The 25,195-nt window shown below is 40.0% G+C and overlaps 4 protein-coding genes across 11 annotated transcripts; 2 read left to right on the top strand and 2 right to left on the bottom strand.

Annotated features, from left to right (window-relative positions):
- The first annotated feature begins 9,282 nt into the window (after nt 1-9,282).
- Nucleotides 9,283-14,606, top strand: LOC103982065 (uncharacterized membrane protein At1g16860). 7 transcript variants are annotated; one of them, XM_065189629.1, is made up of 7 exons: nt 9,319-9,439; nt 9,595-9,673; nt 9,771-9,817; nt 11,685-12,693; nt 13,150-13,305; nt 13,624-13,835; nt 14,082-14,606. In XM_065189629.1, the coding sequence occupies exons 4-7, from the start codon at nt 11,803-11,805 to the stop codon at nt 14,272-14,274; spliced, it is 1,452 nt and encodes a 483-aa protein (XP_065045701.1). In that variant the 5' UTR covers nt 9,319-9,439; nt 9,595-9,673; nt 9,771-9,817; nt 11,685-11,802; the 3' UTR covers nt 14,275-14,606. The 7 variants fall into 7 exon arrangements, with proteins under 7 accessions (XP_009397146.2, XP_065045902.1, XP_065045948.1 ...); XM_065189830.1 differs by lacking the exons at nt 9,595-9,673; nt 9,771-9,817 and adding an exon at nt 9,546-9,590 and having other exon boundaries at nt 9,302-9,439; XM_018822074.2 differs by lacking the exons at nt 9,319-9,439; nt 9,595-9,673 and adding an exon at nt 9,576-9,590.
- A 1,691-nt stretch (nt 14,607-16,297) lies between these two features.
- LOC135587742 (beta-glucuronosyltransferase GlcAT14B-like) lies at nt 16,298-16,996 on the top strand. Its single transcript, XM_065079478.1, has 2 exons — nt 16,298-16,517; nt 16,848-16,996. Exons 1-2 carry the CDS (start codon nt 16,298-16,300, stop codon nt 16,994-16,996), a joined length of 369 nt encoding a protein of 122 aa, XP_064935550.1.
- Nucleotides 16,997-17,266: 270 nt separating this feature from the next.
- LOC103982057 (B-box zinc finger protein 32-like) lies at nt 17,267-18,562 on the bottom strand. Its single transcript, XM_009398861.3, has one exon. It carries the CDS (start codon nt 18,307-18,309, stop codon nt 17,590-17,592), a length of 720 nt encoding a protein of 239 aa, XP_009397136.2. The 5' UTR covers nt 18,310-18,562; the 3' UTR covers nt 17,267-17,589.
- Nucleotides 18,563-20,294: 1,732 nt separating this feature from the next.
- On the bottom strand, nt 20,295-25,112 carry LOC135677223 (ubiquitin-conjugating enzyme E2 22-like). Of its 2 annotated transcripts, none has more exons than XM_065189322.1 (7): nt 24,949-25,112; nt 22,135-22,264; nt 21,881-22,025; nt 21,717-21,794; nt 21,517-21,629; nt 21,079-21,182; nt 20,295-20,870 (listed from the first exon to the last, which is right to left on the bottom strand). In XM_065189322.1, exons 2-7 carry the CDS (start codon nt 22,135-22,137, stop codon nt 20,555-20,557), a joined length of 759 nt encoding a protein of 252 aa, XP_065045394.1. In that variant the 5' UTR covers nt 22,138-22,264; nt 24,949-25,112; the 3' UTR covers nt 20,295-20,554. The 2 variants fall into 2 exon arrangements, with proteins under 2 accessions (XP_065045394.1, XP_065045458.1); XM_065189386.1 differs by having other exon boundaries at nt 24,845-24,972.
- Nucleotides 25,113-25,195: the final 83 nt, after the last annotated feature.

Raw genomic sequence — 25,195 nt, 5'->3', positions numbered from 1 at the left:
GGTAAGACGAACTATGTTGGGGAGAATCAATATACGTAGCCTTACCTTTAAATATTTAAAGAGACTATTTCCTGGACTTTAACCCTAGTCTCTCAAGTTGCAGAAGAGCAACCTTACCGTTGTACCAAGGCCCACCCTAAAAAATACACATCAAAAAACAAGGATGGAAACTAAGGTCATCCATCTTAAAGAAACATCAACATGGGTTTATTTATATGCAAGTTTAAATAATTCAAATAATATTAAAACTTAGAACCAGAGTAAGCTACATCAGCCAATTTTGATTCAATGCAGTTGATCCATATCAGTATAATCCAAAACTGATTAGATTTTGGTTGATTTCTAAGTCTCATGATAAAAAAACTAGTTGAAATCAGATAGAATCAATCAAATTTGGTCTACTTTGGCCAATTCTAAGCAATCTAATAGCCTCAAAAGGAAAAAAATTAGTCAAGGTGAAGAACACATAAAAGATACTAAAGCTTAGAAAAACAAAACATAAAAGAATGTCGCTACTTTTCTGTTTGTTATTCACTTCACCACCAATATTTCACCATTATTGCAATATTCATCTCGAGTAAAACAAAGATGTGGAGATGTCATACAATTTATGATAACTGCAGTGATTTATAAAGCGCTAGGCGCCAAGGTCCAAAAACGCCCGAGGCGCTAAGCGCTCGCCTGAGCGAAGCAAGGCACTAAAATATAAAAATATATAATATAATTAATAAATATAATTATTTAAATAAAAAAATATGCTATTAAATTAAGAAAATCATGTACAAAATCATAATAGTATATTTTTATTTTTTAAAATAAAAATATACTAATAAAAAAATAAAATTTAATAGTATTAAAATCAAAATAATATATTATTAATATAATAAATAAAAATACTATTATTAGTATACAATTAGCAGTATACTGTTAATATACTATTAACAGTATAGTGAGAAGAGTGTGAGAAGACCGAGGCTGTTGAGGCAACGACAACGGTAGCATGCGACAGCCGTAGCGAGAGCGGGAGCAGGAGCGACGAGCGACGGCTATAGCGTGAGCGGCGAGCGACAGCGGGAGTGGGAGCGGGAGCTGTGAGCGACAGCGAGAGCGGCGAGCGGCAACGGGAGCGACGACAGCAGCGGCGAGCAGTCGACAAGCAGCGATTGTGGCAGCGGCGAGCGACGAGCGACAGCATGAGTGGGAGCGGGAGCTGCGAGCGACAACGGGAGCGGCGACAGCAACGACGAGCAGCAATTGTGGCAGCGGCAAGCAATTGGCAAGCAACGATTGTGGCAGCGGTGAGTAGCGACAGTAGCGGCGAACAGCGACAGTGGCAACGACAGTAAAGAGCAGCGACAGTAGAGAAGAAATCTCAACGGCAAAATCACGAGTGCTAGGGTTAGGGAAGTCGGAGAAATCGCGAGAGGGAGCTTGATATTAGTGACTTAGTTGGTTTGATTGAACCAACTAAAGCACCGGAGACCAGCCAGACCTAAAAATCTGGTTCGATCGCCTGGTTTAACCCAGGCGCTAGTCCAAAGTGCCCGACGCCCAGGCTCGGGCGAGCGCCTAGGCGGCGCCTTTTTGAAGCGAGGCACCCGGACATGAAGCGAGGCGCTCGGGCCTAGCCTCGCCTCGCCCGAGCGCCTAGGCGAGTGCCCGAGCAACTATTGAAATCACTTATTATTATTATTATTATTATCTTCGATCAGCAAGTATCTTTCACTGTATAGTGATTGAGAAGCATAAAGGTTACAGTGTGGCTCACCACCTATCTTCAAAGTTTTGTGTGAAAAATTATCTTAGTCTGTTAAATAATATTTATATAATAGTTATTTACTGCATTATTATATTTGTATGATATGATTAATATTTATTTTCTAATAATATAAAGAGCACACCAAAGTGTAAGACTTTTGCTAATTTGGGCTCGAGAAGAGAAAATATATTGGATCTTATCATTGCACAGAGGAAATTTGTTTCCATGACTTGAATCCCGATTGCTCAGGTTGCAAGGAAATAATCTCGCTATGATGATAAGGCTCATTCTTTGTTGATTAATTTCTACCAAGTTATTCTATTATTTGTATTAGTGTCATGTATATAATTTTTTATCTCTACATTTCAATCCTATGTGTTCTCTTGGAAAGTTAAAAATATTGTAATAAACATTAAAAAAATAGCATATGATATTATATATTTTCTCAAATTTAATACATAATTTTAAATATTTGAAATTATTTTTAATTGTACTTTTTATTGTTTTCAGTTTTTTTTTTGTTAACTCATTGACCTGATTTGACGATCATGTCAATCCCCATCGTCCATAATACAAACTATAACTAGAATTATGGATAAATAAATGCTCAATTTTATCTTTTTTCAATCCAAACTCAACTAAGACTCCCTAAAGATATGATAGTCTCCTGATCTTGTCAAAAATTAAAGTAAGATAAGACCTACTCAACACAAGAAAAACATCCCAAAATTAGTAAATAACTGTTTGAAGAAACTTCAAAATTAACAATCTGATCTATGCCAAAGTAACCAAGCTAGAAACAAAATTTTAAGTAAAAGTTAACTCGTCCTCGGCGGGATGCATCAATTCGCTTCAATAACACAGTACAAGATCAAGACGTGAACTTTTATCATCGAAAAGCCTTAATTCTTTAGCTTTTACATTGAAACTAATCATGGATTGACTTTTGACATAAATGTTGTTGCAGGTTTCCCTTCGAATTACAGTAATATAAAACCATATAAACATCATAGTCCCCAGAAAGAGAACCCTAAAATATAACTAGAAATCTTAGCACGATGTGCATATCTAGAGAGTATTTCAAAGGATTCATGATGTGCATATCTACTACATTACAAGCTTAAAATCTTAGCAACCATCCCTATTTTTGATCTAATTTACAGCCCTCTTTGGTAATCTAACCAGAAATCTTCACCATGAACTACAGAACCTAGTACAAAAAATAAGCATCGGCAAGACCCTCAATTCAAAGTTCAAACAACTCAGTGCCAAACATGTATCACAGACAAATCATGGCATCAAGAAACACCCAAACAATCATCCAAGAAAGAGAATCTTACGCCGACAAATAACCGCACATCTGAAAACTATGTCAGCGAAGAAGCAAATTCTGCACATCAGACTAGGTATTCATCGCATGTGCAACAATTACAAGCAACAAATTGGATGCGTAAATCGGGTTTACCGAAGCTACACGGAAGCCCTCCGGAGGAGACAGAACCCTAATCTAATCTCTCCTTGGAACTGACAGAAGTGTCCTACCCATTCAGGTCTGAAGACTTAAATAGTTGGGGAAACCAAAACAAAGATGAGATCTTTTAGATACTCAGTACGCTTCCGTTGTTTGCCACCGTTAGATCGAGGCTGTTTTCAAAACTATGGGTCAAATTCGTCGCAGGAAAATTATAGGGTATGATGTTCCTCACCATTTTGAGGGAGAATCTGGACCGTCCGTTCGATTGGAGCCCCGTGCATGGGGATGAGAGATTCCATTGCCAACATTTGATGTTCTTCATATCTGTGTCTATCTGATCAAATTCAGGATAAATACTGATTGAAGGACAAGTATTATTTGAGTCAAACTCTGAAATAAGTTTACTTAGTTACTCAATAATATATATATATTATTGAGTAATATATATATATATATATAGGAATAAGGAAGAGTGCTGAATCGTAGTCAGAGAAAGACTCATTGTTTGTGTGATGGGTGATTGAAGCAACACAAATTTCTGTTATTTGAGTTTTATGATCCAGATATGATATCCTTCCTATTTATGTATCTGGATCTGCATCCCCATGAATTTGTATTTGTCTAATTAGAAACTTGCAGCTGCATGAAACAAACCATATCCAAATCCAATCAGTTCTTTTCCATTCGATCCCATCAATGCATGAGTGTGGCAGCGATGTTGTCTGGATTTTGCCTTGAAGCCAGAATCTAGGTGAGTTGCTTGTTCTTGGATCTTTGCACCTCAAAGATGCAGGGTGGGTGATGAAAAGTTTTGTGCTTTGCCTAATCAGATTGGGCAACACTGTTCACTTTTCATGGGTGAGCCAATCCACCTGAAAGGTAGATCATGCTTTTGTACTGGAATGGATGCTTCAATGCTCATGCTTGATAGCACTGCCTGAGAGTACCCCCCAATCTGCAATAAGCAATCATGTTCAGAATCACACAGAGGTGGATGACTTCCCTGCAAAAGCATTTGAGAGCTTTGTTGAATAGGTCTGATATCAAGAATAATGTATCAGGCACATTCTTGATGATTGAAATCAAGACTTGCTTTAGGAGCATCCTTTAGACTCCACAAAAATGTCTTAGCTGCATGCACTCACATCAGCACTAATGTCTTCTCGTGATCGCCTTTTAATTTCTTGAACTTGAAAAGAAGGAAGAGATTATTTTAAGTTGAAGGTCATGGTAAAAGTACATAACTGATATATCACTCTTTGATGTGTCAAACAAACTCCATGATAAAGATAACTTTGGTGCAAAACCATGGCTTCAACTACAATTCACTGTAAGAGGGAACAATTTATGACATACATATGGATATCCTGTCAATTGAAGTTCACAAAGATTTGTCTTCGATCATAACTCGAAACACATGTTTTCATCACCATCAGGTTTCTTATATGCAAAAGTACATTTTAACCATGACCAATGTGATTCTTTTTTCCATAATTTGGTTTGCTTGTTGCCGTTATATTCAAGCCCAGTGCCTTTTTTCGATCTAGATTGCACAGTGAGTGACGGCTTAAAGCTAGAAACAATAAAACCTAAAGCGAAAGAAAGGTGTTTTTAGCTATTAGAATGAGAGAATTCAGAGTGTTCACTTCAATGGAACTGCCTGTGAGTAACCCAACACATTTCAATCAAGTCCATGGAAAGTGCAAGATGCATGTCAAATTTAGAATCACTACACGATTAAGATGAGAGTTTGAAGCAATTCTAAATCTTTCACAATTCCATTCTGCAGTAGATATCTTTTTCATGATTTGGTTGCGTATCGGTGGGAGGATCCATTTCTTTCTAGGAATCGATTGAAGTAGCCTCACCTCATGTTTCTCAGTAACCAATATTGTCTTCCACTTCTCCAAATTTTCACTGATTTGTTTCTGTCTACAGGTTTGCATGGACCAGAGTATGAAAGTTTCTAATCATAATTGATCTCTGACAGATGTTGGCACGGTTGAAGTCGAAAGAAGAAGACAACCGAAGATTTTGGCACAGATTAGGTAGATATTTTACTTTCATTTAATTAATCTTTGGAACTCATCACTTGATCCCGATGCCATCTTTCATCTCACTCTTATCTGTTCCTTTCTCAACTTTAACAAAACCAAACATGCCTTGATTTAAGATTCTTGATTAATATTGTGGTTCTATATGTCGAACTTTAAAATGGTCTTCGCTTCAATGAGTAGATGCCATACTCCGCCTTGGATTATTAGGACAGCATTCCATGATAGCAAAAGGAACTATATTTTTAAGCTGCATAATTTCATTTACTGACTTGAACATAAAAGGATCCTAAGCCTGCCATGGCTCTCCTTATGCTATTTCCGATAATATTATCTTGTCAATTTACCATGGTGGCCAAAAACCTATGTTCCTCTCAAGCTTCAACTGCCGATTATATTTTTTGAACTTGGCATGTCTCCAGATTTATCGATAATATCTATCTAGGCTAACCATCTCAGTACTCTAATTTATACAGTAACAAAACATCAAAACAATATCATATTACTACACATCTTGTCAGACGTGCATCTAACAAGAGAGACAAAAATTAAAAAGAAAATTAAAAACAAAAGTCCTTTTATGGTCGAATCATTCCAAGGTTTCTACTTTGTGCCATGGTGAGCGAGCTGGGTGCCATGCCTAGATTGATCCTTTGCAACATAGAGTTGGAAGTCACCTGATTTTGAGGGTAATGTTGTGTATGTTGATCCTCTTCAAAACCTGCATTTACAGGAGCCTCATGCGCTAGGTCGCCTTTCTTTATCGAAACTCACCTTTCGGCAAAAGCCACCTGATACAAAACTTTAACTAATCAGTAAAGGTTGGTCCAGAATAGCTGCCATAGTTGCATTAAACAGAAAATGAAACAATGGATTGTTGCAAAATATTTGTTATTTGATGCCTTTTGTGTATGACAATTCATGAGCAATTCTATTATCATGTTCATTCGTTAGTCTGTCCTGAAACATTGATGTACAAATGATCTGTCACATTAACTAATAGCTCATTTTCTCTTTACAACCATGACAAGGACCGGACTCTGGTTAGTTTGCAGCAGAAATTGTTGTAGCATTTTTGTGGATGATATTATATATGAAACGATTAGAAGTATCAGAAAGCATATTTCCATGATGTCATTTGAGGCAAAATATTGGGCTAAATATTTTCCATTTGCACCCCTCCCCCAAAATTTTAGATTATATACATTCGGATAAGAATAGGATGAAGGTCAAACAGTAAGATCATAACCAAAAAAAAAAATTTTGCCTACCCTTTTCAACAATTTGAAAATTTAGATTATATGAAAAGCTGAATGTTTATGTTAACCAGATCTCAAGTCATGCAGATATGTAGTCATACTCAGCTTTTGCTTTGCTTTCTAATAACATGTGAGAATGAAAGATAAAAACAGAAAAAATTGAGTCGAATATAGTAACATGTGCTATTTATTCAAATGGAGTAGGTTTTTGTTGTTTCCCATGAACTATTGGATGGTAGTCGTTTTCCGGTGTGCTGTGTGCAATTTTGTTTCACTGAACTAATCCTTTTCATTAATTAGGAATTTAGGATGTCGACATACAGCTATATTATTTAGTTACGGATTCTTCTGAACTAGGCTAAAAACTAATTCTAACTTCTCAAATCCTGATACACAATGATAATCATTTTAGAGAATTTACAGAGTAGCATTGCAGATATCATCAGAAACTACAGTAATCAAGCAAAAAAACTGTGAGACAAATGAATTTAAAATTTTGTATCAGGAAATAATGCTTTTGGAGCAACATATTTGTAGCTCCACTTCAAACCATTTGCCTTGGCCATTGGCTAGGTATCTGTGTCAAGATCAATCATGTGGATAGAGAGAGCCTGAGTAGATTTTGCATTACTCTTTCCTACTCATCATGAAACCCTCAAGAGAGAGATCTTTTGACTGTGGTCATAGCTAGGCCTACCTCAATGAACAAATATGCCCCAATTGTAACCCATCAGGTCATCATTCATCTCAAAACTTTGCTGTTATGCATTATCTTAATCCCTTCACCCTTCTCCTTCCTCCTCTTCTAGAAGAAATCTACAGAAACCTTTTCTTCAGTTTTTTGTCTTCCTAGAGTGTGCACATTCAATTTGCTTCCAAGCCACCAAAGTAATTGGAGTGCCTTATGAATCAAAAAGCATTTGCCAATGATTAACAAATATCTCTTTCCATTGAGTTACATGCTTCAATACATTACATGTGCTAGAAGAATATATGTGGAACAATATACACACAAATCATCAGTACCTCATCTCTCACACAACACATTGGAGACAGTCATCAGTGGAAAAATATCCACAAGTTCCTAGCTGATCAGGAAATTTTCCACCTCTTCTGTGTCATAGTTTCAACCTCAAGCAAAGAGGACAAGTGAGACTGTGTTCCACCTGCCATGATTGACCTTATTGTACAAGCAGCAGTGTTGTCTGTGATGGAAGTTCATGTAGATAAAATTGTGTGCTTTCCACAAGAAACCTTAAAGTACAATCTGAAGTCGTATGATTAATCTACCAAAGATTTAGTTGCTATTACACAGTAACAGAGCGAACAGCCTTCTGATTCTTCAACCACTGGCACTACTCTCTGATGCTTGAACCACCAAACACCTTCCAATTTCCAATTCTTCCAAGTATATATGAGCTGTGCCATGCAACTTAGAGCTGATATCATCCGTTAGATATAGTATCAATGGATTCCAATATCTCCAGTATGAGAACAGATCAAAGCTACCGAATCCTGCAACAGCCCTTCGATTCACAGCTTTGTTACCATGTCATTATCAGGTTGGATTCGAGGAACAGCAGTGGTGAAGAGGGGAATTATGTGACATGAAACCTAATGTGGCAGGCAGATATCCTCTATCTCATGGAGTGATATCTAAGCAAACCATTACTTGCTGCAAGGGAAATAATAATTTTGTTGACCATGATATGACAGAGCTACATAGCTTCATTGTTGGGTTGTTGCATTGCCTACAACACATACCTTGTTCATCATATTTGACCATTCCTCTCCTTTAACTTTGTAAGGCCTCAAATAGAATCAAAATCTAATAAACATATCTCTCTTTTCTTTCTTCTAAGGGATTTGATTTGCACCACTCCACAGTGCTTACAGAATGGATGTTCTTCTTATAATGTGCTTGCCAACAACATCAATGGAGTGATGAGCAAGTTTGATTTATCTTGAAAACAAAGGCAGAGCTTGTCGAGTGTGGGACACCTCTTGATGACAAATTAGGTGCAAGCACCAAAGCCATGTGGAGCAGATGGTCCACCCCTTCATCAACCATGTGATGATGACATGGGAGTATTGATGTCTTGGAAACACCTCATTCCTGTTGGTGGATCACATTGCCAATATGAGCCAAAATTGCAGACATTACAAGTGACCAAGGATTAAAATAATAGGTAACATGCTTGAGATGAACTTTGTAGCCTATTATCTATCCTTCAGACCATCCACTGTCATAAAATCTCATGCATTCAAACTCAACCATCTCCAAGACCTAAAATTATGGTACCTCTGTCATGCAAGTAGTAGTTCTAAGGGGAGTGCAGGAATATTATTATTATCAAGTTTGCTGAGGTTTGAACACAAAAAATGTCCATTGGAATTAGAGTTGGTAGGTGCAGAATTGTTGAAGATTTTTAATCAGCCTGTGAACACAGAAAAAAAAAATGGTTAGATTAAATATTTGGAATAATATCATGATGTGCAACATCAAGAACAAGAAAGATGCAATCCAGAAACAGTGGTTGAGTAAAAATGTTGTGAATCACACATCAAGAAATAAAAGGTTTATGTTTTACAATGAGTCCAAAAAAATCTTTTCAAAATTTGAAACTTAGGGTTATAATAGTCATTATTTGCAAGGGAAAAAAAAGAAAAAGGAAAAAAAATTCAGGAGAGAGAGAGAGAGAGAGAGAGAGAGAGCGGAGGGACCAGTGCAGGTGACAGGTTTGTATACATAATCTCCCACCTTTTCTCACTCGGTAGAAGGGTCTCTCTCTCTCTCTTTTGTGATCCATTTGCAGCTTACTTCACCTCCTGCCTCCTCATCCGTCGACTGCTGCGGAACTGCTGGTTTCTCGGCTGCTATTTGGATTCGGAGGTACGTGGCGATCGATCTCTATCTTTTGCTCGCTTACCCAGAACGAGATCCTTTCTTTTTCTTACTGTGAATCCGATGGAGGATAAAAGTTCTTGCTTTGGAATAGGTTGCGTCGATTTCGAGAATGTTGATGTAAAGTTTGGTTTTTTCGGTAGGTGGAATCCTCAAGTTTGGTTCTTTTCGATTCAGCTGAAATTTATGTCTGCTTTCTCATTTTGCGAAGTTTGGAGACGGGTAATTTAGCATAAAAGTGATTTTTTATTTTTAGAAAGCGAGAAATTGTTCTTTTGTCGATGTGTGAATGTTCATTTCTCTTTTATTTAAATTATAGGAAATGATAGGATTTATTCGAAAAAAAGTTTTGATGGGAATGCGAAGGTATGTTTTTCTTTTCATAATTCAGATCTGGATTTGTTGATATGGCAAAAAACATTAATCACAGATACTACCAACTTCGAACCTCTTTCAATTGTGGGAGTTTATAGTGTATGATCTTCCTATTACATGTGTTGTTATTTGTTTCTCATGAAATGATCGCTTGGCACAAATGTGCATGTTCGAATATCTGTTGATCAATGTTCTAATGCGGTGACAGGCTGTATTTGGTTTCAACTGTTGACTCTGTAATTACTGGAAAAATGATACATTTCACTTGGATTTGAATCTGTGGAACAGACATTCTTTACAATTTTTTAATCGGGAGGTTGCTTCTTGTACTTCTTTGGTTTGGATTCATGATTCAGCGCCGTGATTTATGTGTTATCATTCCTATTGGATGTGCAGCATAAGTTGCTTAAACAAACATGTTAGCATGTTCTACATTGCAATTGCCAGTTGCAATATGGAGCCTGCATCTTACTTTGACTTCTTGATGTTGAAAATGCTGGCATAATTAAGTGTTGTCCCAATATTATAGTGCAGGGCTAGAATTGATGGTGTAACATCTCTGTCAAAAATTTATATGCTCTAGAATTATTTGGATCTACTACTGGGAACAGCTAGAAACTCCGGAAAATGTACAAACTGTTTGAAGTCTAAGTTCGATCCAACTAATTACTCGTATGCCTTTTTTCAGCTTGCTGATCCATGTAGAAGATGGTGTTATTAGAAGTATCATGATGAAATCTAACATGTCACATAATTAAAATTGTGTAACAAGAATGTGGGTTCCTTAAATTTTTCTTCTCTCTTCAATCTCTATATGAATTTCGGAGATCTACGATATGGCCTGAAATTCCATATACGATACCTAACTCAGATACTAAGACTGTCTGAATAAAAAGGAAGGTGGGTATATGAATAACTAATGAAGGAGAATGGATATAAGTAGAGTCAAATCTCCAACATGTTTTCTTTTACAATTCACTATCCGTTAATGGTAATACCATGCTCAAATGTTTATGCTATTATTACTTGCCACAAGCTGCAAATGAGTTCTTGCTAAATTTTGTTCAGAGATGAATTTGTTGAATGAAAATTTTAAGACATATTATTTCCTTAATTGGAGCCAGTTGAGAATCTTCTTCTACTCGATGGTTCAATGTATCTTTGTTTCATTAATGTTTGTCAAGGGAATGAATTTGGTCATATGGGATGCCAGTGCAAGAGCAAGATATTAGACACTTGTCTATAATTTGATTTAATTTGTTGCCATATTCTTGTGACATCAAATTTGCAGAATATTCTGACAATGCTTCACTGAACATCAATTATTAAAAATTAACACTGTTTGCTAATAAAGGCTATACTCTTTTGTGAAAATCTCCTTTAATCCAAACTTCAGACAACAGCAATCAGTTATAGAACATTTTTTAGGTGCATTCAAAAATAACAATAGGCATAGTTACAGCGTAGTTGACATAAGAACTAGAACAACTTGCACGTCTAATGGCAAGATATAAAATGACTTAAATGGACCTCAGTGGGGTGTCTCAGATGGTCACTTTAGTAGAGGGGATCTTGAATACTTTGGATGGATTTATGAGGAATGATATAGAGTTGTCATTGATGATTTATGAGGAAAAATAACTCAAAATGGTCACCATATTTAATCTGAAGTTTTTCTGTCACAATAAATAGATACATATATTGTCATTTTATTTATTCCATATGTTGTTTACTAAACCATATTATACATGCATGATTCTACCAGCATGGACATGCCTTTCATCATCTGTGATGTGGTTCTTTGTATGTGTCAGAAGATTGCTTGAAAGATAAAGTGTGGATCCTTGCTTTGTCGCAGCTTTTGACTCACCATGATGATGCCAGGAGCTGATACTCAGGATTAATTCCTGTGGATCATTGTAGATATTCATCAGAGGATATAGCAAGATTTAGTGGATCTGTTTTGCTAAAGCATAATGGGTTCAAGATTCCCATCGCATCAGCTCAGCAATGGCCTGTATGTTTCGGGTAGGCCAGAACAGCCAAAAGAGAAGCCTCCAACAATGAGCTCAATTGCCATGCCATATACAGGTGGAGATATTAAAAAATCAGGTGAACTTGGTAAGATGTTTGATCTTCACATGGAGAAGTCTAGAAAATCTGGACCTCTCCCCGGTGCTCCCTTAAGAAATGGATCGTTTGGAGGTGCAGCTCCTCACTCAGGACCGGTCATGCCTAATGCCTCTGGTCGTTCTAGCTATTCTGGTTCCCTCTCTTCTGCAGTTCCTGTTTCTAATTCTTCAGTAAACAGACAAAAGTCTAATTCTGGACCACTTAAGCATGGGGATTCAATTAAAAAGTCATCTGGTCCTCAATCTGGAGGTATAAACCCAATGGCTCGCCAGAACTCTGGCCCTCTCCCACCACCACTCCCAGCTACAGGACTTATCACATCTGGCCCAATTAATTCCGGACCACTTAACTCGAGCAGTGTACCTCATAAAGTATCTGGTCCACTGAATTCAATTGGATCAGTGAAGCTACATAACACCACTGTTGTTCATAATCAGGCTGTCACTAATCTTGGTCAAGAGGAGGATTATTCATTCAAGGGGAGCTTGCCCAAGCCAATATTGTGGTCTGTAGTTTTGCTGTTTGTGATGGGGTTCATAGCAGGGGGCTTCATTCTAGGAGCTGTTCACAATGCCGTTCTTCTTATAGTTGTTGTGATTATTTTTGGAGCAGTTTCTTCGCTTTTCATTTGGAACACTTGCTTTGGAAGGAGAGCAATCATAGGATTCATTTCTCAATATCCTGATGCCGAGTTGAAAACAGCAAAAGATGGGCAATATGTCAAGGTTACTGGGGTATGTAGCGTCCTAAGAAAGTTATTGATGATTTTAGAAGTGTTAGAGGCGAAAGACAATATTATGGTCAAGACAATTTTCTGTTCTTTGTTAAAATTCTCACTTATATAGCACATGCATTAGCATCCTGCTTACCACAAACATCCCCTGTCAGACTACTTACTAAATTCTTTGCACATTTTGACTACATGAACCATAGTTTTCGATAGAAGTAATACGGAGAGTAATTTTGCATTTTGTTGTTTCCAGATATCCTGTTGAATATGACAAAGGAAAATAGTATTGTTATTTTATTTTCTAGCATTTCTAAGATTTAGGATGTATTGGATATGGCGCAACATAGAACTTCCACTAGATAATTTTCCTGTCTTTCATTTGCTGTCAATTTATGTATGTTGGCTTTACGATAACCATGCATTTATTCTATTGAAGATGATAGACTTGAGTTTCTTGCAGGTTGTCACATGCGGAAATTTTCCCCTTGAGTCATCATACAGTAAAGTTCCTAGATGTGTCTACACATCTACTAGTTTATATGAATACAGGGGCTGGGACTCCAAAGCTGCCAATTCGAAGCATCGCCACTTTACTTGGGGATTGAGATCAATGGAGGTATGCCTCTCCCTAATTGTTGAACTTAATGAGAAACAAGTGATACGTGTTTAAAAGAACATATTTGTCCTTTTATTTTAATTCTCATGGGATATCCCATGAACCATTTCTGGTGGGTTTTACCTCCAGATTCCATCAAACTCAGTTTCTAATTTAAAGGGCATCTAAACGAGTGGAACTAGTGGTGTTTCAGTTTCCATAATATGGAAAGCGTTCAATTTGTTTGAAACTGTTGTTACAAGGAAATGTCAATCATATTGGCTTTTTGTTTGTAGATACTTGCTTTTAATTACTTTGACCTAAATAACTCTTTCGCAGAGGAATGTGGTTGACTTTTATATCTCTGACTTCCAATCGGGCTTGAGAGCTTTGGTTAAAGCTGGCTATGGTGCTCAGGTGACCCCATACGTTGATGAGTCTATTGTTTTTGACATCAACCCGGACAACAAGGGCTTTTCGCCTGAATTTCTAAGGTGGTTGCGCAAAAGGAATCTATCCAGTGATGATCGTGTTATGCGCTTGAAAGAAGGGTACTAGCGTTTCATTAGATAGTACTTCTTTTTGTTGCTTTCCTTCATCTAGTGGTGCTGCATGAGCATAATCCAGACATATGAATATATAATCACAATATTATGAGCACCTCTGTGATATATTAATCGATTATTTTTTGGACAGAATGTCTTAGCAACAGGGTGCTGCATAAAATCATGCTTTTCAACATCTCAAGCTCTACATAATGTTCTTTACTCTAAGCACCAAGACCTTTTTCTTTGCAGCTACATCAAAGAGGGCAGCACTGTTAGTGTAATGGGGATTGTCAGAAGGAATGACAATGTCTTGATGATAGTACCACCTTCGGAGCCCTTCTCAACAGGATGCCAATGGGCAAAGTGCATTCTCCCAGCGAACCTTGAAGGAATCGTATTGAGATGCGAGGACACTTCAAAAATCGACGTCATACCAGTATAATAATGTATATAGTTAGTTGGCGTTAAAATAATTGTTTTAGATGTCAAATCTATAATCGTGTTTTGCCTGTTGTCTTTAGCAATGCCTAAAATGAAGCAATGATTTGCATAAGGAGGAACTTTTATCCTCTGAATGTGTTTGATTGTGTAGCCTTTTTGTGTTTCACCTTCTTGTTGAGTTCAAGTACATCTGTAAGAAGGTCAGTTTGATTACTACAGTTGATGAGGTCTTTGATGTAATTGAAATGGAAGGTTAGACTGGCAGTATATTTCTCTGAGACAAACTTTCTACCTATCTGAATAAATTGGATCCGTAGATTGGTTGCTGTTTTTTACTTGGTGTCTCTTGTTTGTGAGAATTTACACTTCTTTTGCGGTGTAGTTGTCGATATTATTGCTTGACTGATATCTTCAATCTACTAATCAGGTTAAGGAATTGTCTTACATGCACAATATGTAGAAATCTTTTGTCTTTGATGATAAATTGCTTCATCGCAGTAGCAGCAATTGGATTTTAAGGCAAAGGCCTTGCAATTTGTCACTTTTTTTTATACAGTTCTTCTAATGGTTCCATTAAAAAGTGATTACAATATGCCATCTTAAAAGAAAATTATAGTGTAGCAGTTGAAGCATTTACCAGCTGATATTGGAATCATGATACATCATGAGCTCAGAAAGAAAATTACTTATTGCCAGATGAAATATTCCTTGAAAATGATGTGCCTATCTTATGAACATATCCAACATACCTGATGGTTGCTCCAGAATGAGATTATGTTCATGATATTATGATTAGTTTCTGCCCTTCATCTACATATCAAGCTGACCACAGATGCTAAACTGATTGAAAGATGGTTAATAAGTTGTGAATTATGGAAAAGTTTTGCAACACAATGGTATGTGCATGAGACACAATGGCCCAAATAGCTAGCTGGCCTACTCAGGAATTGAACCCTATAATGAATCTCAACTCTTAATTTTATTTGGTTTTAAGTCAGATTTTAAGTGTCCGAAGTGAAAGCTAAGTCGGAGCCAACCGAAATCCTTTTTCTAAAATGGTCTCAAGTCAAATCTTGTCGACACTAGACTAGTCAAACTCCACCTATGTCGATGTCGATTCCAATAAGACTATGTTGGACGTTCTCGATAATACTCTTATCGAGATATTTAAGTTAATGAGTGATTCGAACAATTCAACTAGTCTTTTAACATGAAAGATTGTGTGTCCTAATAACAACGTACTTGAGAAGTTCTTTTATAATGAGCTTCCGATGTCATTACCTTCCTAGTTAGGTTATGGTATGCTTTCTTCGGACCTAACTCGTCGCGATACATCAAATCCGAGTTACAATAATATTAAGATGAAGTGTTAGTCAGATAATGTCAAAGAATCAATTATAAAGTATCAATCACTTATGTCGAGATATCGACCATCTGCTATTAAATTGTCAACCCTATCTATCATCATGCCTTTCTCTCAGTGGCATTTTAATATTCAGTTGCAGACAACATTTCACAAGAAATGATGCATCCGATAACTTAGTCAAATGTCGTTATTTGTTATTGGTCACATACAAACCGACAATGCTTGGTTTTCTTCGACGTCTTTGATCATGACAACGACATGATCATCTTTCGACTTCGTGGCTTATGCCGATTAGCTTATCGCAGTCAGACCTCGGCAAGTGCTCCAGTTTGTCGTTTCAGTGGGAATCCGATTCCTCGGCGTTCATGTTCGGGCGTCTCAGAGTTGCCCAACCTGAGTTCATCGAATGCGTCGTCATTGCGGTTTTTGCATTCAGTCAGCTCCATCATGTTACTCTCCCTCGATGCTTCTTTGCTCCGTCACGGAGTTGAAGACGAATGCCTACAGTTCAAAGGGACAACCAGAGCTCCATCGAAGGGACCCGGGTATCCTCCGGTGTTTGCGTTCCGGATCTCAGGCACCGGTGGCGAGCACCACAAGATTCTAAGGCTGCCGATGGCGCTGTACCACCCGAGGAATCGCTACCTCCTGCACCTCGATGCAGGTTCAACAGCATCCGAACGAATCTAACTGGCGCTCTCCGGTCGATCCCAACGAACTTATCGAGCTCTCGGGAATAGCGTGTGCGGTGGAGGGGACGGGTGCGTCCGCCGTCGCTGCAACGCTTCATGCAGCTGCGGCTCTTCTGAAGACTAGTCCATATTGGGATCGGTTCATCAATTTGAGTGCTTCGGATTATCCAGCTATCACTCAGGATGGTGAGCATTTAGTTTCTGCACCTTGTAATTAAGATCTTTTTATCTGAAATAGAGGTCCTCCTGCAGATCTTCTTCATGCGTTTACTTCTTTGCCGAGGGACCTCAACTTCATTGACCGAATGAGTAAGGCCATTAATGGACATGGAGAAGAGGTTTGAAGATATCATCGTAGATCCGAGTCTCCATCTGGATACAAACACTCGGATCGTTTATGGGACCGGCAACGGATCGATGCCCGATGCCTTCAAGATGTTCACAGGTCCACTCTCGGTAGCAGAGAAACCTTGTCGTCGCAGATCTACATATTCCGTGTTCTTCTACATGGAACAGGATCGCCTCGGGTGGTGCTAAGCAGATCATTCGTGGAGCACCGTGTGCTCGGAGTGGATAACCTGCCAAGGCAACTGCTCCTCTACTTCACCGATGCGGTTAACCCAGTGGCGTCCTACTTCCACACGGTCATCTGCAACTCTCCATAGTTCCGAAACACCACCGTCGACGGCGATCTGAGTCACATTCTTTGGGACAGCACGCCTCCTGCATCAGGCCCAGTTCATCTCAGGCAATCACGTAATTGCGGAACGAGGAAGGGCTCACAAGGGGATGAGAAGCGACGGACAAGCTCAGATGATTGCTGGAGCTGGTATGATATCGATCACGTCAAACCAGGGCCATCAGGGAAGAAGCTAGGTGGGTTGGTTTTAGATCTTATGTCCACTAAAAGGAAGTATGCATGCATGTGAGTAGGCTTCCGATTTCAACTCAGCTTGTGGATTGTGTCACAAGATACAAACGAAATCTACTGACTACATCTTCTTAATCTCAGCCACCCACACGAGGTTCTTACTTGCAGTATGTAATGACTCAACCACTAATAAAAGGAAAACGAGTGAACCACTACGGTTAACCTTTTGCCTCGATCAAGCTTTCTCTCCGACACCTGTCTCGGTAGCTCAACACAACACGCCATATTAGTATATTACGACCTTATGTGACCTTTTCTTACATATAAAAGAACCGTGAGGGGCGTTTAAGTAAAGGCAAAAAGAAACGCGTGGCCGTGTTGGATCGGCTACGGGCACTCGGCCCAGCCCTCCTCCGCGACACGGGCGCGCTCGGCGAGCCGAGCGATCCGCGACTCGACCGCTAGGATTAGCCTCGCGGGCACACCGGAGCACGCCTCCAGCCGCCGGAGAGCCGCTGCGCCGCCTTTCTCCGGCACCGCCTCGTCCTCGCAGAGCTTGATGGCGAACCACAACGCGGCTGAGAGGGCCACCCGGAGTGGCAGGGCCGATGTCGCCCGCTGGCACGCGCCAACCACCCGCGCCGCCGCTTCCACGCACCGCCGCTGGTTACGTAGCCCCATCCTCCGGCTCCAGCCGAGCAGGACGCCCTCCACCCTCTCGTCCGCCCCCCCACGCTGCCGTCTCGCTGCCGTTCGCCGTGGAGCGGCGGTTTTCACCCCCCGATGCGCCGCCGTGGACTCGGAGGTGGAGAGGCAAGAGCTGGAGGACGAGGAGCCGGCGGAGCGGGAAGGAGAGGGAGGAGAGACAGAGTCAGGGTCACAGGAAGCGCAGAAGTCGCGGACCCGGCACGGGGCGGCTCCGGAAACGCGGCGGGCGGCGTCGAGAGAGTCGCAGGCGGGGCAGGTGACCAAGCGGACGTGGCGGGCCACGAGGAAGTTGGCGCCGTGGACGGACGCGTCGCAGGCCCAGCAGAGGAAGGCCGCGTCCGAATCGCAGAAGACCACTGCCTCGCAGCCACAGAGCTCGCAGGGCGGTCGCTGCTTCATGTCCAAAACTGAGGTGTAGGAGGCGGAGGTGGGTTCTTTTGCAGGAGGCACAGTGGTTTTTGGTTCGGTGGTTGAGAGAGGAGGATGCTTTGTTGGACTTGGAGTTGGGGTGGTAATCTAAGCGAAGAAGGCTCTAATATAAAGCCGAGCGAGAGCGAGAGAGAGAGAGAGAGGGAGGGGAAGACAAGGATGGACCATAAGGAGGGGAGTCGGTGGCGGTCGCAGGGCCATCCCTGTCCACATACCTCGTTCCTCTCGAACTGTTCATCTTCTTTCGTTATTATATGGTTGGCTTTTTTGCTCGCGCATTGGCCACTACATTTATTTTTCTTTTTTTGCTCCATAATTCCACCTATTATAGAAGATCTATTTTCCCCGACGAGGATGAGCGGATGCGGTGGCACTGGTGATGGGACCCGCAGTGGCGGTGTTCCAACGGAAGCAACAAGCTCGACGCAACTCTTAAAACGTTTACGTTTCATCCACGGTTCTACCCGCCTCGCGGTTGGAGGGCGATCCGAACCACGTGAGATCCACCTGTGTGTCCGTCCCAATTGCGCTTCGGGTAGACGACGTCGGAAGACTCGGTCTTGTTGACCACAACATACGAAGTCTCGAGACGCCATAACGACAATCGTCGTGGGACCCAGCGGGTCTTGCCACGCATAGTTACTCGACAAAATATCTGCGCTTGGCGCCGGTCGGAAACACGTGGCGAAAAAATGTGGCTCCGGGAAACGAATCCCAATCATCTCGGTCCGAAACGACGGAATCACCCTCACGAGTGAGGCGGATACGAGGGCAGAAGGGTCATTTAATCCGAGGGCATATTTAAAGGCGGGCGGGGTCTTCTTCCAACGCACTCAACGCATCACAGCCACTCGTTGTGCGGCGCAATGACGTCGTCGTCGCCCGACGGGGACGCCACAACTCCCAGCCACGTGTGCGCACGAAAGAGAGAGAGGATCGCGGACATGGTAATTGCATGGATCTGATTCAATGAAGTCACGGGGAAACGAACACCGTCACCGGTGCATGCATTAGATTTGGGGACCCAACGACGTGTTCCTTCACCTACTGGCTGGCTACTACAGTATGAGATTGCGGAGTTTCTGGCTCCACCTGAGATCCAAATTGTGGACTCACCAAAGGATGGAGCTACCACAGATTTCAAGCGAGGAAGACGGACCACAAAACAGGGCGTGGAAAGCATGGCCAAGAGCTCGATTGACCTTACATCTGGAAAGATGTTATGGACCATGGTGGAGTTTTCCTAACCGGTGCATATGATATGAGACCAGATTGAGGCACTGAGGAGTGCCACCGAAGACCATGCTCAGCCATGGACTCGCTCGTCTCAGCTCTCATGTGCTTCGCCACAAACACTGGGTCTTCGATATAAACGTGAATCGCACGTTAAATTGCTGGCCTTCAAGCTGTGTCACAGGAAGAACCACTCGTTATTGAAAGCTTCAGATGTGAGGTCAAGCAGCGGATGAGATCAGCAAAGATACAATAATGCAACCGAGAGATGAAATCAGCAAGCTCTTTGATGGACTCTGTCTGGAGAGTTATGTTGCTAGTGGAGTGGGAATATTGAGACAGATCAATATTCTGGCAGCTTTCAAGAGCCAACTAGAGGATGTACAGAAGCTACGATCGAATCTTCTTTTCTTTGTTTGGCGAACCAAAAAAAGTTGAGCACAAGAACAATTTGACATCAACTTCAACAGTCGGTCTATTTCCAACAAGATGCATGAGGTTTCCTGCTTTTGATTGCCGCAAACAATGTCACACAAAGGAGAAGAGCAAGAATAAGATTAGGTACAAAAATAAAATGTACAATCACATAAATCAACCAGAAAAAAACTTCATATGCATTTCAAAAGCATTGATTTTAGAGTAACACTGCCTCAAGGTAAAAGACGGAATGATCCTCGTGTTAAAGAGAGCAACAAAGCAGACAAGTCAAGTAGGCTATCAGCTTAGTAGAACAAAAGGAGTTCTAAGATAATGCAAGTACACAGCAAGTGAGATCCTTTATAGCCCAGAAGGACCAAGATTCTTCAGTCAGAATAACGTTGCTTGCATAAACAATGTACAAAGAATGAGACTAAGATATACAATTCGCAGAGATGTCCTTTCTACCCCAGTTTGCTTGCTGTTAAGATTATTCCAATTGCTAAGAACATCTAGTAGATAGCTTGACTAGTTACTGCACCCGACATCCTAATATAAGATATATCTATAGTCTTTTCAAGCTCTTCTTCCTAGCATCAATCTTCTTCTTATCTACCTGAGCTTTTACAGCAAGTCCTTCCTTCTTTTGAATCGCTGATGCTCCAACAACAGGCTCCACTAGAGGGGCAATACTGGCATTCTGATCTTGTGCATTTGTCACTGGTCCTTTGGAAGAAGTAGATAATGGAGTGGTAAGCAAGGGTTCTTTCCCAGTGGATTCTGTAATTCTTTGATCCACATTTAAAGCTGTGGTGGACTCACAGATTGCCCCCGTCTTAACATTCGACTTAGGTTTAAGAGCATGTATCCCTGTATATAATCTGCAGAGATGCATCATAAAACTCACCATGAGCCTGTCCACCCATAGCAGTTATCCAGATCAACCCAAAGTGAATAGGCTAATGTCGTAATATATGGACATCTCTACCAACCGAATAGAGAGTTTTCTTGGTCTACTGGCTCTTTGGTAGTAAAAGCAAAATGTGTGTGTGTGTGTGAGAGAGAGAGAGAGAGAGAGCAGCAGCAAACCTTGCATGCCTAGCATACTCCTCGTAGTTTTCAAGCAACATTTTACCAGCTTGCTCATTTAGTGCAGATTCTGGGAATGGCTCAATGAGCAAGCATCTGACAACCTGTTGGAAGCAACAACATGGACCACATTAGCGACATAAAAACAAGCTGCAAACTTTGTACTTGTGGGATCTCTTGAGTTAGTACAAGAGCAAAACAGCTGACCATTAAACAAATTCTGATTTAGATAATATATTATGGTAACACCAACATAGTCAAGACTCAGGATGAATTTTCCAACAAAGATCCCTTTAAAAGAACATATCAAAGTGGTAATTGACATTTCCAAAGTATTGTTTCCCTAATGGCTACAGCTCATTACCATACCTAGAATTGGTTGAGTAACAATAGTGATTGACAGAACATGAAGGTGGATCAGGAACACTTGGAACTTACAAGCAACACATGTCTTAATCCAAGGCTTGGATTCCAATCCTTTTTGAGTGTGTTGACACAAATTTCACCATTCGTTGCAATGTTTGGATGAAATATTTTGGTCAAGAAGTAGCCTGCAAAATAATGGAAAACTTGATCCTTGTCAAATTATAAATAACAGCATGACTTGCTAGCATTAGCATACAATAACAATACAACACCTTTTGGAGGAGACTGGGGGAAGTCATGAGACAGTAAAAGCTTCATGCGAAATACACCATTCTCATATGGAGTTCCAGCTGCAGGTTTGTGTAGCACAAACTTGTGGATTGTTAATTTCCATGCCAAAAGGAAAATGGAAAGATATCTCAAATCAGTCACGTACCAGGACCCTCAATATCAGCAAATATAATAGAAAAGTCATCATCATTAACAATCACTTTAATGCCATCAGGAGGTGTTTCGTCTAAATTCTTCAATTCCTTAGCAAGTTGCTTGATGACATTTGGTGAAAGGTTCTCATTGGTTGCCTGCTTAAGATAGCAAACAAATTAGTATCGTGGAGAAAACTTCACCAGCTATTCTAAGCAACTGGCCCAGATAGATTCTTAAATTCAAAATTTTCAAAATTACACTCACCATTGTTGGAAAAGTGACCACAAAGAGTGTTCCTTCGACCTTCAACACAAAATGTAGATCGGGTTGCTGTATCCACTATGCTTGGGTGCAGCTCAGACTACAGGGATTGTCACCGATTGCTGCAGCTGATCTGCAGAAATGGTATAGGAGTTGGTTTTTTTAAAAAGGATAACTTAGGTGCTTGTGAATCATAAAGCAGTGGCAGTTAGAATCTCACAATGAATTCGTGCTAAAAAGGTCACAGATAATAATTAGTATGATACTCAACTGAAAGAAGTGAGACTGAGAATTAAGAATTGCTTACAGGTGCTAAAATCTACACTTAATTTCCTAACAAGAAGGCAATCTATTTACATGATCTAAAGTAAGAATAACACCACAGTTTTAAAGAAAAGGAAGAACTAAAGCTCCACTATTGGAGTTGATACATCAAGGAATACTCTCTGGTGATGTCTTTATTAGTCACAAAGTCACTCATGCTTATAATACTAACAACTAACAAGATACTGAGATTAAAATCCAGGCTCCCACAGCTAACAGATACCTATTAACTTCCCATTTCACCATCCCCAAAAGTTGACCATCATAATTAAGCTTGGCAATTCATATTATTTTCAAAAGAAGTAAGTCAAGAGTTGACCAGAACAGAAGAGAAGCCAGTCTCTATCATGTACTCTTGTGTGTAATAGGTATACAGTATTATAATATCGTATGGTGAAAAGACACATTGCCAAATGCAAAACACCAGAATGTTTGACTTACACAAGCAGATAGTATATGCAGAAGACAACAACCTTGCAACTCACATAGGATGAGAGTTAACAGGAATGTATAACAGCCTTGCAATAAAAAAATATAAGCTAGTGTATGAGAAGTAATGTACCCACACAAAATTTGACCGTTATAAGATGAAAGGTAACAGGGAAAAATGCTTGTAAAGTAGATAATTTGATGTGCTAAACTTACATAGGTATGCACTATGCAATGTGATCAGTCTAGAGCACACATAGGTTTCAACTGGTTCTCTTTGCTAAAAGAAATCATCCATTGTTATATCCAAATTATACATAGGTTAAGTTCATGGATCTTCAAAATTCAAATAAATATCAGAAAACCATCATTGTGTATGTTAGAAGTGTATCATTGTTTGCTAACGTTCTGACCCTTTAGTGCCATTGCTTTGGCAATGTTCTCTCACCTCCATCATTCAGAGTATATACCAGCAGATATACTTTACTATTATATTATGTCCTGAAACAAAATATAGAACTTCTCATAACTTTATATGGAATAGGTACCAATGACCTTCAAGAGAGTTTGAAGTCATCAAATGATGTTTTCAGATCATAGCCACTGTGTAGAATAAAATTTTTACTATTGATCTACACCTGCAATAATTATAAATGAATTTCCAGTTGATGTAAAAAATTTCTGAAAAAAGGTCATAGACATGCTAACAAGTAATATCAACGAAAGTTGATATCAACTCATGAATAGATTTGCCAAGATAAATGTAAATCCGTTCAACATGATTGACACCACATGGTCCTTTTGTCATCCTTGATTTCATTCGAAGAAAGTAGCCAGATAATAAAAATATTGGTGTAAATAAATGTTATTCTTAAAACTTTCCTATTCTATCTTTCCATCCACAACTTCTTCCTTCCTCGAGTCAAAATATGTGCACATGTTAACTTCTCTCAACCTAATAGGAAACTGAGAAAACTAATGGATCAACAGTAGGTGCTAACTACCAATAGAGTACCAGGTGAGCCCTAGAATAACTTACAAAAAATCCAGCTTCATATGGCAACACATTACCACTCTTTGGTTGTCAATGAATGCACAAGACAGTGATCACCTGTGCAATGCAAGAGTATCAAAATCGATTTGTCTCTGAAAATTACTGCTTTTGGCTCTCACAGGACTACAAGAATCAACTTTAGAGGAACCATCAGAGGATGGAAAGATTATTGTGGCATATTGCCAATTTATTGTGGCATACCAAACAAGCCATACTATCATGAATTCAGCAATAAGCTGCAGATCAATTATTTATACCAAAGCGCAAAGTGTTTCTTTGCAACAGCCATCCAACTACCGTAACCGAGTCTAAGAAACTTGATAGGTAACTCGTATGCCATCTCAAAATCGATGTATAACAAAGCAAATGATCGAGGTATTCCTTCCTTCGTCGTACATTTCTGTTACGAGCACAGCCTGTCAATGCACTGCCTAATGACTCTATCTAACCTCACACAGTTTTTTGACACTCTCAAATGATTGCCCTAAAAAACAACTAAATCCACCAGCTCATAAATCCATGTCTGGCAGAAATCATCACCTAATCTTACAAATTCCCCAAATCAACCTATTCCAAGGAAAGTAAAGAAACCCAAAAGAAAAACCCTAGCTAGCTCGATCATGTAGCAACCAAAGGAAACCGAATCAAAAGGCACAAAAGGTCTCATCTTGCACGGCCGAACACTGATCCAGATCTTGCAGAAGACTTAGAATAAACAAAATGAATCAAATCTTAAGAGAACCCGTGTAGGTGAAAATTCGGATCCCTAGTTAAGAAATCGTTCCTTCCACAAAACCCAGACGAAGCTGCCGGCTTTCAACGAAAAACCAAAAACACATGATCTTCAGACAAAACACAATCTAAACACAATAATAGGAAATCACGACAAAGAATCTCCGAAATCACCTACGAAATGAAAGAACCACCAGAAATCGATTCCCCGGAAGACATCAGAAACTGTGATCCATCAAAGAAGCGAAGAGCGACATTTGGAGAGAAGGGGAACTCACCCGAACAATTTGGAATCGAAGATCTTTCGGGTCGGTAAAGCGAGATCGAATGCGGTCGGAGAGGAACATCAGAGAGAGAGAGAGAGAGAGGGGGGGGACGTGACTTCCTCTCGGGTGCGCCTGCTCGCGTCGGGCAGGGGATGTGGACATCCTCATATGTCAATATTACCCTTAGCAATTTCGTCCAATTACCATATCTTCTTCTATGAGTCATCCACCGACCATGAATACTTTTGTAACTTGGATT

The sequence above is a fragment of the Musa acuminata genome, chromosome BXJ1-1 (genome assembly GCF_036884655.1).
Source record: "Musa acuminata AAA Group cultivar baxijiao chromosome BXJ1-1, Cavendish_Baxijiao_AAA, whole genome shotgun sequence".
Classification (NCBI taxonomy): domain Eukaryota; kingdom Viridiplantae; phylum Streptophyta; class Magnoliopsida; order Zingiberales; family Musaceae; genus Musa; species Musa acuminata.
Note: the sequence above shows the minus strand (reverse complement) of the source record. Positions and strands in the feature narration are given on the sequence as shown.

Bases quoted from the DNA above. Each gene is read 5' to 3' on its own strand.
- LOC103982065 (XM_009398871.3), top strand. From the start codon at position 11,803: ATGGGTTCAAGATTCCCATCGCATCAGCTCAGCAATGGCCTGTATGTT. The intron at 12,694-13,149 runs GTATGTAGCGTC...AGTTTCTTGCAG, and splicing joins AATATGTCAAGGTTACTGGG to GTTGTCACATGCGGAAATTT. The intron at 13,836-14,081 runs GTACTAGCGTTT...TTTTCTTTGCAG, and splicing joins GTTATGCGCTTGAAAGAAGG to CTACATCAAAGAGGGCAGCA.
- LOC135587742 (XM_065079478.1), top strand. From the start codon at position 16,298: ATGCAGGTTCAACAGCATCCGAACGAATCTAACTGGCGCTCTCCGGTC. The intron at 16,518-16,847 runs GTGAGCATTTAG...TACATGGAACAG, and splicing joins TCCAGCTATCACTCAGGATG to GATCGCCTCGGGTGGTGCTA.
- LOC103982057 (XM_009398861.3), bottom strand. From the start codon at position 18,309: ATGAAGCAGCGACCGCCCTGCGAGCTCTGTGGCTGCGAGGCAGTGGTC.
- LOC135677223 (XM_065189322.1), bottom strand. The intron at 21,795-21,880 runs GTACGTGACTGA...ACAAACCTGCAG, and splicing joins TGCTGATATTGAGGGTCCTG to CTGGAACTCCATATGAGAAT. The intron at 21,630-21,716 runs GTGTTGTATTGT...ATTATTTTGCAG, and splicing joins CCCCCAGTCTCCTCCAAAAG to GCTACTTCTTGACCAAAATA.